Source organism: Musca autumnalis, unplaced genomic scaffold, assembly GCF_047663935.1.
Source record: "Musca autumnalis isolate F117 unplaced genomic scaffold, ASM4766393v1 scaffold_5, whole genome shotgun sequence".
NCBI lineage: Eukaryota > Metazoa > Arthropoda > Insecta > Diptera > Muscidae > Musca > Musca autumnalis.
Genome location: NW_027412088.1, coordinates 107,070,198 through 107,086,717, shown reverse-complemented (window position 1 = coordinate 107,086,717; position 16,520 = coordinate 107,070,198). Strand labels below are relative to the sequence as shown.

Genomic DNA, 16,520 nt, shown 5'->3' with positions numbered 1-16,520 from the left:
TTTATATTTTTTTCTACGGCTTCTATTGTTTTTTTTTTTTTTTTTTTTTTTTTTTTTTGTCAAATTTTCATATCTCTAAAACCCAACGAGTTACAGCTTATTTACTACGGGTTTGGCATAATTCAACAAAAAAGTTTTTTGAGTTTATGAAGCACTAAAACACTTCAGATCATGCTAGATCTTGCACAGAAATTTTGCACTAATATCTGGCTGGCTAGCTAGCTTTGAGTAAATGAGCGATATGTTTGTATTTGTATCGTTTTTCTATGTTGGGAACAGGATATCGCGGAATGCCTGCTACGGATTCTCTTGGTCTATGCCAGGACGGGGGGAGGAAAACCCAGGACCAATATGGATGTACTCGGTATGTCACATGGATGTACTCGGTATGGCATAATGTCTCATCTTACAACGTTGTGATGTTTACGTACGGAGGAATGATCGTACCAGAAGTGGAGCTTGGGAATTGACATTCCTATTGCATCGCTCTGTTTAATACAGACCCATCCTGCTGGAAACTGGATCTAATGATCCGTACATCGAAATAATGGGGTTAGCAGTCAGGTGTGGAACAGCCGAGGTAGATTTTCTGAACGTATACATTCCGTCGATAAATAGCTGCACTCCAGGTTATAGGCCCAACATTAACCCGCTTTTTAAAGGTCATAATCGTCTGGTCTTGGGAACTTTAATGCTCATTCGATCCTCGGCAATGACCAGAGGGGGAAGGCTTGGCTGACCAAATTGATAGCTCTAAGTTTTGCACGCCCCTACCAGAATTAGCGGAGAGTGCCACAGCTCGCGAGCTATAACCATTATGTCACCTGGTCCGCAAATTATGTCAGCTAGCCATCCGTAATTTCTTTCGGGTCAGACAATTCCTCTATAATTGCCTTCATCAGCAGACCGCCTGATTTCATTGCCTCTGAACGCCACACTTTCATCAATCATGGGAAAGCTAATTGGCCTAGTTTCAGAGAGTTCACAAATTACCGCTTCAGAGATCTGCGGAGAGTACGTTGCGAGAAATCGTCACTGCTACAGCCGCTCGCCACATACCTGATGATCGAATACCCGAAGTGAGACCAAATTTCCCAGCAGAGGCGGTGAGATTAGCAAGTGAGCGTGATAAGGAGCCGGAACAAGAGAAGAGTACTCCATGGTAATGCTAAAACAGCTAGATGAGCCGTAAGTCGAGTATCTCACTAAAACCTCAACCTGTCGCTAGCCACTCACATAGTTCCGAAGTCTAGAAAATGGGTAGGGTGGACCCGCTACTGTAGTCAGGCAAGGATGCTAGCAAAGGTGAATCGTACAGACCGATTTCGCTTTTGCCGCCCGTAGCAAAGACTCTTGAGGCTTTACTACTCCCAATGTGAGAAATAGCTATCCAGTTTCCGATCATCAGCATGGGCTCCGTAAGCAGCATAACACGACACCAGCGCTGCATGTCATCTCCGCACACATTACTCGAGGACTCAGAACGCAGAATAAGCCGTGCCATAAGAGACGCTCGATTTAGCCTTTGATTCTCTCACTGCAACATACGCTGTTTGAGGACATTGAGCGGATTATCTCCGGTCAAGGTTGAAACATTGGATAATCATTATATGTTTGGACGTCAGTCGTACATGGAATTCAGGAACAAAAAGTCCAAGCGCAGTAGATTTAAACAAAAAGTTTACTTAATGTGGTGTGCTACATGTATCCGGAACTGTTTACCTCTACCTCTGCTGTATTCCACCCCTCCATACGGCATTGAAACCGTAATGTATGCGGAGATTGTACGATCTTGGTTTCCTGATGTCATTTGTGAAAGTCTCAACTCCTATTTGACAGATATTAACAACTTTTTTCACGCGAGGATTATGAAAATATCCGCCACTAAATCTACTGCCACTGAAGACGCTTTTTTTGGCCACATATAACGGGATAGGTCGGTCTGTGATAAGCTATGCGGCTCCAATGTAGGCCTCGAATATAAGTGTAACGCGGTGGAAAAATATTCAAACCTATCAGAGTGGCGCCCTGAGAGCTTGATATCTCTTCTTCAGTGGACCATCTAAATGTGGAGACAAAGATTGTTCCAGTACAGCAACATAATGGCATTACTTGATCGGGTGTTACCCTGAGAGCCACCTTAATCAGCATATGTTAGATAGGCAGGAATGATCGTCTAGAAAGAGAAGTCTAATGTTACAAGAGAAAACTCGCTAGATCAGCAAGCCTCCGAAACATGTTTGAATATCATTCAAACAGATGCCATAAACGACTATCGTGTAAATGCGACCCTCGAAGAACATCACCCATTTATCACAGCTGAGTTTTGGCCCAATACGCTGGGGATGGCGCAGCCGTCTAAATCCTTTAGGGCAAGCATTGATGACACCGAGCAAAACATCTGCTCAGCATGCCACACAGGCCAGCAGGGCACACTGCCCCTTTTTTGGCTGCGCTGCCAAATCTGCACAACTAACTCCCATAGCTTGGTGGTTACAAGATTAAATACCAAATTTTAGCCATTTCGGTGGTGGTATTGAAGCCACAACCTTTAAAATACCGAAAATCGCGAGGTACAGTTCTACGGGGGCTATATGAAGGCGTCGACCTATACCGGCAAATTTGGTATGGAAAGTTTTATATCCCAAATGATACCGACAAATTTCATATGGACAGCTTTATACCCCAAATGAAGACTAAATACCAAATTTCTGCCATTTCGGAGGAATATTGAGGCCACAACTTCGAAATACCGCTAATCGGGAGGTACCGCTCTATGGGGGCTATATGAAGGCGTGGGCATATACCGACAAAATTCTGGAGAAAAGTATTATACCCCAACGAATACTAAGTACCATTCGATTGGGTTCAAAATTTGTTCCTTATATCTCCTTTGACATTGACCAGGTTCGAATATGGATCGTATTGCACTCCTTCGGGTACTTCTAACACAACATACCAAATTTACTGTACAAGTGCAGTTTAGGGAAATGTATAGAATCGTTTTGATTTTTTTGTAGCAGGTTGTAATCTCGACCCGAAATACAATGGCAATTTTTTCGGGACCACAACCACAATGACAGCCAACTAAAATGACTGATGAGCACGAATTATTACGAATTGAGTATCCGATTTGTCCGAAACTTTGCACATCATAAAATGTCTTTCAAACGTACAGCAAGTCCCATGTTTCGCACAATGCCTTCTTCCTAAAAGTTAAATGTTCATTTAAGGGCTGTTCGAGGACCGTTTTGAACGTTTCAACCAAAAGTTTTCCTTGTGGTCCTGTTTACAGCAATATAATGTACTTCGTGGGCAAGTCTATTCATCCTGGGATAATGGTCCAAAAGTTAAAAAAATCCTACGATCTTACATAGTTAAAAAGTTTAAAAAATCCTAAATAGTTTTTAAGTTCTTTTCTATGCTATATTCTGGTTGAGTTATAAATTAGTTGAAATCACTCCCACAACAATTCCAACATAGCTGTGATGATTCCCCCAGTACCCTCTCCACATGTTTTACACTAATTTGTGTTTGGTGTTTATTCTTCTTAGACCACCACTTAACACTGTCGTTGATTTTGATTTTTCTAATTCTTTCATTTTTCATAACAATGGTTTCGTTCAACGATTGCTCGCTCGTTACGTTAATACTATTGCCTATTCGCCCGTTTCTCTCATCATAATCTCATCTACGCCATAAATTTCCATCTAAACAAAATAAAAAAATATATAACAAAACAAAAAATGTTAGGCTGTCAGCGATTCCGAAGAAGAATCTGATGGATCTCCCACTCCTCCTATTCAACAGTCAAAACCAGCAGCACCAGTTCCAGCCCAGGTGGCAGCAGTTAAGAAGACTACACGCTCTGGCAGCAGTGATTCTACCGCCTCTACCGAAAGTTCGGCAAGTTCTGCTGCAGCCGGTAGGGCTCCGTCGGCGGCACGTTTCTCTGCAACCCGAGAAAGTCCAGCACGTACTACCCGATCAACAGCCGGTTCATCTGCTACAGCTAGTACAACTGCACCAGCTACTGCTGCCGAAAAGAAACCATTTGTCAGTCGTTTCTTACCACAACACAGCACCCCAGCTGCGGACAAGAGTAAAGTCGAATCCGAATCGAGCAGCGAAGAAGAAACCTCCACCGAAGAATCTGAAGACGAAGAAGACGTCAAGACAACGTCAAAAACCACTGCTAACAGCAGCAAACCAATTTCCAGTGCCACAACATCTGGCATTTCAGCTGGAAGTTCTACAACATCCTCGTATCGCGATCGTCTCGACTCGAGACGTAGTTCTCGTGATGATACAACCTCGAAAAATTCATCAGCCTATGCAACCCCATCTAGCAGTAGCACAGCTGCTAGCAGTGGTTACGGCGGCTCTACCTCAGCCTCAGCTCGCCAACGTGCATCTCATGACATGGACACTGATCGTTATGGCAGCGGAGCATCCGGAAGCAGGTAATTACTAAAATGTTCTAATTATAGAAATTGTATTTTTTCTCTTTCTCTTCTTAATCCTTGAAATTATGAAATTATTAATGCCTTGTTTATGCATTTGAATTTTTGATTTCTTTTACGTGTATAATTCCTTAGAAATATGTAACTTTCATATTCATGAACATATCTATAAATGTTTACGCTTTCAACTAAGCTCGCTATTAAAAACAAAAATCCATACATATCTACACACACAATACACTTTTTAATAATTCATCATACGAGTATTTTGGAATGAAAAACTGTTTTTTTTTTTTGAGTTTTCCAAAACCGCATAACATTCATTAAAACGATAATAGTTTTTATGTGTAAATGTAATTATTTCACGTGTACATATTGTAAATATGTGCAAATATGTGTTAATGCATATACATACGTAGTTTTTTTATGTAATCTATATTTTGAATCAATCATAATGTATTTTAGCATGCAATTTATATTAACATACACACATCACAATGTAATTTACATTTTCTTCTTTCTCAATCATGATGATAATATACATTACACAAAAAAGTATTTTCACGAAATCTACATACACATTAACTTAAAGGGTTATGGCCACTTATTGAGCACGAAAAATTTAATTTTTCATAAATTTTTTACAAGAAATCTACCATTTTTTTGACAGATCACACCTTGATGTTGCGTACAAATCACTCAGCTAATTTTTGTCCGATCGTTTCGAAATTTTGCAACATATTCTATTCTATCTGTATTTCATAATGAGCCAATGAAAAATTTTTCGATTTTGTAAAATTTGTAAGTGGCCATAACCCCTTCATCAACATCCATGTATCTAAATGTGTGTGTGGTTTTCTATATTAAAATCAAATATGCAACTCAACACTTTTCATTCATAAAATATAGTTTTTAACAGATTACAAATTTTAAACCATAAAAAATCGAATAAAAACAAGTACTAGCTGTTTTTCATGTTATTACATTACTTGGATATACAACATTAAGACAAGTATATATTTTTGAATTTAGAATATGAAATACGATTATAACTAGTAGCTTAGAGCGGTAAAAAATTAATAAATTAAAAATCAACGAATGGTAGATAGATATCTATGCTTCACCAGAAATAGGAATAGCACCAAAGGAATTAAAAAACAAGTAATAACGGCGTTAAATTCGACATGGCCTTTAACTTTAAATGAAAACCGCATACACCTGGGAATTTTTGCGGATTCTGAAACTACAATGTTTAAAAACAAAAAATCGCCGGAGCGCTTTTTAAATAAATCGCGATCAAAGTTCACATTTGTAGGTTTTTTTTTAGGTTTTTACAATTTTGCTTGCAAACCGCAAGTCCTATCGAAATGGGATTAGAGAAAATATTGTAGATGTAGATTTTTTTCATCTATAAACATTGTAGATTCAGAATCCGCAAAAACTTCCCAGGTGTATGCGGTTTTCATTTAAAGTTATTTAAGGCGCATCGTACATAACATTGTTTTATAAGGAGGCGATACAGCCAATACATTGTCGCAATCTGAACTTCTATATCTCAAAAATGGTAAAACCTACAAAAATATCGTAAAGGTCAATCTTATAGAGAATTTTCACAGCTACAATATTTTTTCCAAACTCATTTCCATAGAACTTGCGGTTTCCAAGCAAAATCGTGAAAACCTAAAAAAATCCTAAAAATGTGAACTATTTTTTATTTTTTTTTATTTTTCTCATCTATGAACATTGTAGTTTCAGAATCCGCAGAAACATCCCAGGTATAAGCTTCTTTCATTTAAAGTTAGTTTAAGAGCACCGTGAACAGTAATTCCATTTGAACGATGCGTGTACCACCTTCAAAATACGTAAAATCTGGAGGTACCTTCATATTGGGAATATACCAAAATAAAAACCTACATTGATAATTTTCTTCGTGGAGCTTTTCTACCCGCTGAGAATCCGAAATACCAAGTTACAGTCACTACAGTAGACTAATACTTTAAAAGACTTTACATCGAATATCCTCCAATCTGAGAACCCACAATATTAAACTTGCATCAATACCAACAATAAATCGGGCGTACCGTTCTATGGAGGCAATATAAGAATGTGGACTCTATTGTGGCCAATTGCTGGAAGAAAATTTTGTAGCCACAAAGAAGATTAAATACAAAATTTCCTTTAAAACCTTAAAAATACCGAACATATGGAGGTACCATTCTATGGGAGCTATATGAAGGCAAGGACCAAAATCGATAAATTTCAAGTGGATGGTTTTGAACCCCCAACGAAGACCAAATTCTAAACCAACCTTCAAAATATCGAAAATTGGGAAGAACCGTTTATGGATGCTATATAAAGACGTAGAACTATACCGACAAATTTCTAATGGAATTTGGCTATCGATCTTCCTACCTCGACTCATCTGTCTGCCCATTATAAACTTTAATCAAACTCCAGATCGCATTTATGGATCGGTCGTCACGAGAGGATGTTTGGCTCTGGGTCTATCTCCAGTTCCAGGAGTTAGTTAAGTAGATTTGGCAGGGTTGAATAGTGAAAAGGTGCAATGTGTCGTGCGGGCTGTCCCACAGGCTGGTTAGATGTTTTCCACGGTTTGTCGTGGCAGCTGACGCTCCTCAGCTGTGATAGTTGTTTAGAGCATCCTCGACCGCATCTACATGGGGGATGTTCTCCAAGGACCATATTCACACGATAACAGTTTATAGCATCTTCGACTGCATCTGTGTGAATACTATTCAAATCTGCTTGATAGCCTTACTGATTTAGGGGTTCTCTCTTGTAACGTTGGACCTCTCCTTCTATACCATGAATATCACTCTTAACATGCCTGGGTCGGGGGTCCTATTCAACACATGGTGATTGGGATTCCTCTCACAATAACACCCGAGCAAGTACTGCAACGAGGGCATGCCATTATGTTGCTGTACTGAAAGAAACTATGTCTCCTCATCTAGATGGTCCAACGAACACATGAGGAGGTGATCTGTTGTAGTTCTCAGGGTGGCATTCTGACAGGTTTGAATATTTTTCCGCGGACCACACTGGTGCCGCATAGCTTAACACAGACCGACCTATCGCGTTATAAGTGGTCAACAAGATTACTTTATCTGCACCCCAAGTGCTGCCGGTTAGGGATTTGAGGACCTTGTTCCTACATCTCAGCTTGTCGCAGATAGCGGTGGCATGCCCGGAATTTTGGAGTAGTTAGCGGTCGGAATACTGCTATCATAGACCACGACTTTCAATTCAGTGCTCACCTCTGCAGTCCATGTGGTGGACAGAGTGGCCGTAGATTTAGTGGCGGATTGTTGGGTAATAAAATGACATCAGGGGAGGTACCTAACGCAAGTTCGTAACATCGTCCGCATACCTTACGATCTCAATGCCGTTTGGATGGGGTGGGATACAAGAGAGAAAGAGGTTTAACAGTTCCGGAGATATCACCCTGGAGAACTCCGTGTTTCACTTTACGGGGCTTGGACTTCTTGTTGCTGAATTCCAACTACGTCTGGCGTCCACACATATAATTGATTATCCAACGTTTCAAACTTGACCGGCCAAAAGGGCATGTATACTTTAAGCAACTCTAGTTAGGTTTTTGTTGTAGCAACTTGTATTCACTGCCCCCCATACGACGGCACAAGTTTCATCAGGGGCAAGTCCATACTTCCTGAGAAAATAGCCTGAATAGTTGCAAAAAAAACCTATGACACCGTGTGTGGTGGTTGGAGCGCAAGATAACTGTCGAACGGATCTGCCGATTCGATCCAAAATTTGGAATTCGTAATATTTTGTCCAAACTTAATTTAAATTTGATGATAAGCTATATCGGTAAACTCCTTCAGTACCTCCCCCACAAAAATTCAAAAATGTTCGGAAAAATTGTGCGCAAGATAACTCTTGAATAGAGTGACCGATTTGGTCCATCCTAATATGTCTTAACACATCCTAATATGTCTACCAGATATAGATTTGAATATGAACTATATTTGTCCATTCCTTCGGGTACCTCCCACACAAAATTTCGGATAAATTCACTTTAAGGCTCGCTCTCGAATCGCTTTGATTTCTGTTGAAGCAACTTACATACGCTGCCTCCTTTACGTCGGCAAGAGTTTTTCAGAGGTAAGTCCAACTTCTTCAGAAAATAGCCTGGAAGGTGCAAAAAACCCATATGACACCGTGTGTAGTTTTTGAAGCGCAAAATAACTCTCGAACGGATCAATCGATTTTGTCCAAACTTAGTTTCAGTTCTAAAATGGGCAATATCGGCATTTCCCCCAATATTTAAAATAAAATTGTATGCACGATATATCTTGAACGGGGCAACCAATTTGGTCCAAATTTGGATCTCCTAATATTTTGTCCATATTTAGTTTAACTTCTAAAATGGTCCATATCGGTCCTCTCCTTAGGGTACCTCCCCCACGAAAGTTCAACATTTATGTATGTCTAAGTGCAGTTTAGGGTCTGTTCGAAGATCCTTGGGAAATGTATACCGATGTTGTTCGTTGTGGTCCCGTTTACAGCGAGATTATGTTTTCCGTGGACAAGTCCATGCTTCCTGGCATACTGATCCAAATGTTATACTATGACCCACTAAAGTGGGCACTACATCAATCGACTAGTGGGCACTACATCAATCGAAAAGATATGGCCCTACAATAAGATCAACTTCCATAATGGAGTATGTGTGTCCATTCCTTCAAGTACCTCCTCCGCAACATTTTGAACTTTAATCTTAATCCACATTTTTGTCGGCAAGTTCTAATGTCCAAAAATTCTGTACGTAGATAAAAATTTCGATTCATATAGACTGAGGGTATATCTCTGTCGGCAAAGCCGACTGATACATTTTACTTGTTTATACAACATTTTAAATGCATTCAATATCTTCCTTATCTAATGTTGAAAAATAACATTTCGCATACTCTTTTCAATTTACATTGATTGTAAAATTTAAAATAAATGTTTTTTTTTGTTACGTACTTTAATCCCTATGTACATTCCCCCCATATCCTGCATTTGGCACATATCCCACCTTAAAGTCTGTATAACCACCTGTTTTCATTCAGTTTATAAATGTAACTCTGGCTTTAACATGACTTTTTTATGTCCTCTTTTATAGCCTCTCATTCCTGCGCAATGTAGGATTTAGCATTTTGGCACTTGTGTTGTTCGTTCGTGTTATTGTGCGCATTATCTTCAAATTTGTAACATTTTCATAAAAAACCGAAAAAAGCAAGTGTTAATTGGAAATCAAGAGTGTTCGTAAATCGATTGTCCTTAAATACCAAAGCAAATGCAGCAAATAAATCTAATCAAATTTTTTAATAAATAATAAAAATATGCAATTATATTACAAAAATTTATAAGCTATTTAAGTTATTACGAAATTAAAATACCAATTGGAAATCAAATAAAATATGTGCCCCAAACCCAAAACATGGAATTATAATCAATCAGAAATAAGCCGAGAAAAATCAATGAAATTATCCATAGACTACTGATCTGATACAATAACCGTTTTCATCCGTGTAAATGTGTTTTAGTCAAATGTTTCTCACAACATTTATCGCTTCAATTGGCCAATAATATTTACATCACCACCCATCGATATGATCTACAGAATATCGAAGTGTTTTTTATTTATTGTTTAAACGCCAGAAATAAACCAAAACCAACCACCACCAAACACCACCGCTATCATCATCAACTGTCACCACAACTAAAGCCAATAAAACTGCCAATCAATAGCACAATAGTCCAACGATTTGCATTTGTAAACAAAACATTATCCGTGTTTAAAATGTTAATATATTTCTTTCTTTTTTTCTGTGTGTTTTTATATCCCCATATCTGTTTCATCCATAGTCTGCCCTATAGCTATAGTATTCCATATATAAATCGACCATACCGGTCTCGATACCGAAGGCGGCTTGTGGATGTATTGCGTGATGTTTAGAACAATTTACACGTAGAGATAGTAACATTGTTATGATTTGTTTTTGTGCCGTTGAGTTATATTAAGAGAAAATACATTGTAATGCAACACGTATATTATAAGAAACAATACAATAATTCGGAACAGCTCACAAGCCATAATGGATAAATGAAATTAATTGAAATTAGTATCGAAATTAATGGCATGTTATGTCGGGTGTTAACAAAAATTAGTCAACAAAAAAAAATCCAAGTGACACAAAAGATATTGATCTAATTATACCCTCAGCCTTTAGGTTAGAAAGGGTATATACACTTTGATACGACCAAAAATGTGCCTCATCAAAATAACAGTTTTAGACCCCAAGTATGTTTGGACGAAATTCGCTTCAGACAATTTGGAGTCGATTTAGCCATTTCCATCCGTCTGTCTGTCTGGCAGGTGGCACGATAACTCTCGAACGGATCAACCGATCCGAACCAAATTTTGGGTATCGTAATATTTTGTCCAAACTTAGTTTAAGTTCGAAGATGAGCCATATCGGTCCACTCCTTCGGGTACTTCCCCCACAAATGTTAAAAATTTTTCTGTAAAATGGTGTGAACGATAACTTTTGAATGGAGCAATTGATTTGGTCCAAGCTTTGCACATCGTATTATTCCTTCCAGATATATATCAGACTCGAATATGAACTATATCGATCAACTCCTTCGGGTAACTCCCACACAAAATTCGGATAAAGTGAATTTTAAGAGCACCTCTCGGATCGTGTTGAATTTTTTCAGTGGGTTGTCTTTGGGGCTCCATTTACGACGGTATTTTTTTTTCTTGCGCAAGTCCATACTTCTTGAGATATTAGCCTAAAATCTGCATGAAACCCTGACGGCACCAACCAAAATGGCAAATCCGCAAGATAATTCTCGCAGGGAGTTTCTGATTAGTACAGACTTTGCAGATCGTATTATTTCATCCAGTCATGTATCAGTTTAGATAATGGACTATATCGTTCCACTCTTTTGTGTACCTCCCACACAAATTTCGGAAAAAGTGAAGTTTAGAGCTCCTATCGCATCGCATCGTGTCGATTCTTTTTTCAGTAGGTTGTTCTAGTGGTCTCATTTATAAAGGTACAATTTTTTCGGAGTATGTCAATTCTTCCTAAGATAATGGTCCAAAAGCTCCAAAGCCCTGTCGGCACTTATTGCCATTGTGCAAGATAACATTAAAACTTTTTCAAAAAATTTTTTTCCAAACTGTTTTCTTTTTGTTCAGTGGCTGAGGGTACTCGTATATCTCCGTCAGCATGGCTGACTGATACTTTCTTACTTCTTTCAAACTAAATTTGTCCCAAAAGGCAAATTATGAATAGAGCTTAAGCGTTTAAACTCGATGAATTTAAATATATCAATGTCGGTATGTAGTTGGTACCGCTCATTGTTCACCGATGTTCATTGTCAGTGCAGATTGGTCCGTTTGCCTGTCGTTCTCTCAAAAAACATCAAATATTTTCGCCCATGCATCTGATCCATACATAAGCATAAACCGTACTAAAGTGTGATTTTGGTTTGATTAGATGGCGTTTTGTTTTTGAACAGCTTCCAATCCAAAGTAGCTCTGTTAAGCAATCAAAACTGTGCCTAGTCAAATCGTTTCAGACAATTTGCAGTCAATTTAGCCATGCGCGTTCGTCTTTTTAACGTTCTGGCTGGAGCACCCGATAACTCTCGAGCAGAGTAAACTATTTGGTTACAGCCGAATTGGCTGCATTTTGCTTTTTCGAGTTCTCTATGGGCCAGAAGTCTGTCTATCGATTATTTGACAAAGGTTCACATATATTCGGAACGTCCACAATTGTCTGGATAAAGGACCAAAAAAGCACTATTTTTTTGCGGAAGAGTATCTTGGTTATCAAACAGTACACTGGACACAATTTTATATAGATAATACGTCCTTAAATCAATTTTGGGATTGGAAATTGAGCACGCTGATGGTCTGGCGTAAACGCTTGCAGCGCACTTCTCCAGTCTTAAATAGAACGTTTGGTAATCTATAGATTTGACATCTTTGACATCGCTACTTTTACATAAAGCTTTAAGAACCTCCATAAATTTTGCACGTACCTTGGATGTACCAACGCCTTCAGTTTAATATTCCATTCTTAGGTAGAATTTCGGGCCACGTTCTGATTCTTGTAGATAGCCCACTGTTTACCACACAAAAGTTCCAAACTGTTTCAATAACCTCCTTTCCGTTTGGTCCTAAACACCAACGAAAATTGGGATATTTTTTAATATGTGTGGGAATCTGGATGGGCGTAGTCGGTATGTATGCAACAGTATAATCTATTTTGGGGAAGTGTATGTTTCTAACCCGCCTTGCACTCTGAATACCCGGGTTTAATTTCCAGGGCAGGCAACATCAAAATTTCAACGGTGGAAAAATACCCCTCAGTGTAATGTTCGCGACATTTCCTGAGTACTTCAGCCATGTAAAACTTCTCAACAAGTGGCTTCGAACTCGGCGATAAACAGTAGGTTCCATATCATTGAGCTAATATGAATCGAGGTTTACTCATTGATATTAGATAAGTCTCCCTTGTCCCTTCTGGGATGTTGGTGGAACAATAAAGATGATTAAGAGGGGATGCCCATACATTAAAACCAAAAATATAAAACAGAAGGTTTGCCATCTATAATATTAATCTCGATTCCAAATTAAAAAAACGAATCCCAAAATAATTGACAAAATGTGTACCCTCTGAAGCGCATAGACACCACTAAATATTTATTTTTTGAAAACTCTTTCCGAAAAGAATTTCCCATTATGACTTGTGAGAAATTGCACATCTGTGTGTGTAACAAATATTCATCACTGCTAACTATTTGTTATTGTTAAATGTTAGTTTCTATATGCGATTATGTGTATTATGAATTTCATATATTTTTGTATTTACACATAAAATAATAAAATGAAAGAGTTATTTGAATTGCATAGAAACAAGAATATGTTTTATTTAATGAAATTCGTTATTTAAATATGTGTATGTATAACATTCATATCTACAAATTACTACATGTGTATGTATGTATATTCCTGTCCTTTTTCGAGTGGAATACCACCGGAGTTGATTTGGTGTTAATAATTCAAACTAATTTTATTTTTCGAATTAATAACTTAAATTGGCATTTTCAATTCGTTATACAAAAGCTATAACTTTAAAATTATCTAAAATAAAAACATTTGTTAAAGGGTTAGATAAATTAGTTCGTTTTATAACTTGTAATAATACAGTTTCATATTTTTAAGAGTATTTAGTTTAAATAATTTAATTTCGTTTCGAATTTGAAATGTTTAATGCTGCATTTGCTTTGTTATGTTTTTTTGTAGACTAAAGTCGTTTTTTCTCCATTCCCTTAAAAATTTAAATGTTTCGTTGTTTTCTTTTACAATTAAGAAGATTTATTATCTCAAAATATTTGCCTTTCAATTGAATTGCTTGATTTTCCATTTTGAGTGTTTTATTTCGTTGTTTTTTTATTTTGTACGAACCAATCACTTCATCTTTAGGAGAACGCACACACACATACCTAGACACACAGTGACAGGTGTATATCCTTTGAAATGTTTCTTTATGTCGCCTTTTGCAATTGACGTCAGTGACGATGAAAATGATGATGATTTTTCGCTACCCCCAATTTCTTTTTCTCTTTTTTTGCTTTTATTTTAGCCTTTTCCGATTGACTGATTTTGTAATTAGACTAATTTTAATGCTTTATTTGAATCATTAATTTTATTAATGGCAAACAGAACCCAACCTTGCAATCATTACCTTCACCAACAAACACTACCGTCGCTACCACCACCAATATTTTTTGCAAAATGTAACGAACAGAATAAATATCGACAGCTGCGAGGCAAATAAAAGAAGACATAATTTTAAGCAATTCAATTTGAGATTTAAGTTTATGTCTATGGGAGTTTATACTATATAATTTAATGATTAATGCATTTTGATTGTAAATAATGCATGTTTTTATACCCTCCACCATAGGATGGGGGTATATTAAGTTTGTCACTACGTTTGTAACTACTCGAAATAATCATTGTAGACCCCACAAAGTATATATATTCTTGATCAGCGTGCAATTCTACATCGATATAGCCATGTCCGTCCGTCTGTCCGTCTGTCTGTCCGTCTGTCCGTCTGTCCGTCTGTGGAAATCACTCTAGCGTCCGAACGGATTGACGTAGGTTGATGAAATTTTGGGAAAATATGTTATATTTACGTAGGACTTTTGGTATTGAAAGCGGGCTATGTCGGTCCACGCTTTCGTATAGCCCCCATACAAAATGACGCGTGACGCGTTGTCGTTTTAAGGAATTTTTAAGATATTTGGCCCATTTTACCACCGAATTGGTTGTAATTTGGTACTTTGTGTCTCCAGAGGCCAAACAATATTCCTACCAAAGTTGGGTTATATAGGTCCACGTTTTGATATAGCCCCCATATAAGGCCCCATATAAAGTACGCGTCGTTTTAAGGAATTTTTAAGATATTTGGCCCATTTTACCACCGAATTGGTTGTAATTTGGTACTTTGTGTCTCCAGAGGCCAAAAAATATTTCTACCAAAGTTGGGTTATATAGATCCACGTTTTGGTATAGCCCCCATATAAGGCCCCATATAAAGTACGCGTCATTTTAACATATTTTGAATGTATTAGACCCATTTGACCACAGAATTGGTTGTAATTTGGTATTTTGTGTCTTCAGAGGCCAGAAAACATTCTTACCAAAGTTGGGTTATATAGGTCCACGTTTTGGTATAGTCCCCACATAAGATCCTTATAAAGTACGCGTCATTTTAATATATTTTGAATGTATTAGACCCATTTGACCAAAGAATCGGTTGCAACTTTGTATTTTGTGTTTCCAGAGGCTAAGAAACATTTCTACCATAAAATGTTTAGGCCCACGTGTTGATGTAGCCCCCATAATACAAATCTCCCGATTTTCGATATTTTGAACGTTTTAGCCTCATTATCACACCGATATGGCTGAAATTTGGTATTTAGTCTTCTTTAGGCGTATAAAACTTTACCCCAGAAATTTGTAGGTATAGGTCCACGCCATCATATAGCCCCCATAGAACGGTACCTTCCGAATTTCGGTATTTTGAAGGTAGTGGCCACATTAATCCACCGAAACGGCTGAAATTTGTGGTGGAGGGTATAAAAAGTTCGGCCCGACCGAACTTAACGCTTTTCTTACTTGTTTGTATTGTATTTTTGTTTGAATAATTCATGGATTAACGTTTTAACAATGTTGAAAAATAAATTTCAACATAAAATATGTAATAAAATTTTGAAAGGAGATTATAGGAAATTTATTGAAACATTAAAAAGAGTATTACAATAGAATCACTATGCAATAATAAGGTGGTACAGCAGATGTTTAAAATCTCAAAATCGCTCAAAATAGGACCAAATATAAATTTTCCTACATTTCGCTTACTGTACTGCATACTCAACCACAATTCTGGTTTTCGACAACTGGTGTGACTAGAAGCTGTTCTTGATGGGATATTTGTTTATTGTGCCATTGATCGGGCATTATAGGAATTTTACAAAGTCCACTATGAGACTATGAAATTTAACAAATCAGCCAAAATTGTTCTCCCTCAAAAAAATTGGTCACCTCATAAGAGCAATATTAGGGAGCGGGGTTGTTCAACACAAATGCACGTAGAATTTTCCGACATAAAAATGGATAAGATGTAGCTAGTATTATTGTGTAGAATTTTGGAGAAGTAATGACTGTTCTTATAGAAACAGTTAATAAAAAGATTTGGAGAAAAATTTATTTTAACAATTGTTGAAACATAAATTGTTTGTAATTTAAACTAAGTCAAGTGGGCCTTATAGGCTTGAAAAAAATAAATATTTGGCTTAAACAAAACATGGGTCAATGATGACAACTGGTAGGTTTTCTACTCTCTCAGATAACAACAATACCAACTGGAAAAAGTGGCATAAACCACGACTTTTTGACCTTTTTACATGATTTCCTGTAGCGAGAATAAATGAACCTTC

General features: G+C 37.5%; 1 protein-coding gene across 28 annotated transcripts in view; it reads left to right on the top strand.

Annotated features, from left to right (window-relative positions):
* Nucleotides 1-16,520, top strand: part of tn (tripartite motif containing protein thin) — a 188,311-nt gene that overhangs the window by 125,311 nt on the left and 46,480 nt on the right. For 17 of the 28 annotated variants that reach the window (XM_073990653.1, XM_073990666.1, XM_073990661.1 and 14 more), the window contains one exon: nt 3,811-4,463. In XM_073990653.1, the coding sequence (XP_073846754.1) occupies nt 3,811-4,463 (653 nt within the window). Of the gene's footprint in view, nt 1-3,753; nt 4,464-10,358; nt 13,426-16,520 lie in introns of those variants that run through there. The other 11 variants (XM_073990658.1, XM_073990645.1, XM_073990660.1 and 8 more) reach the window with 2 other exon arrangements.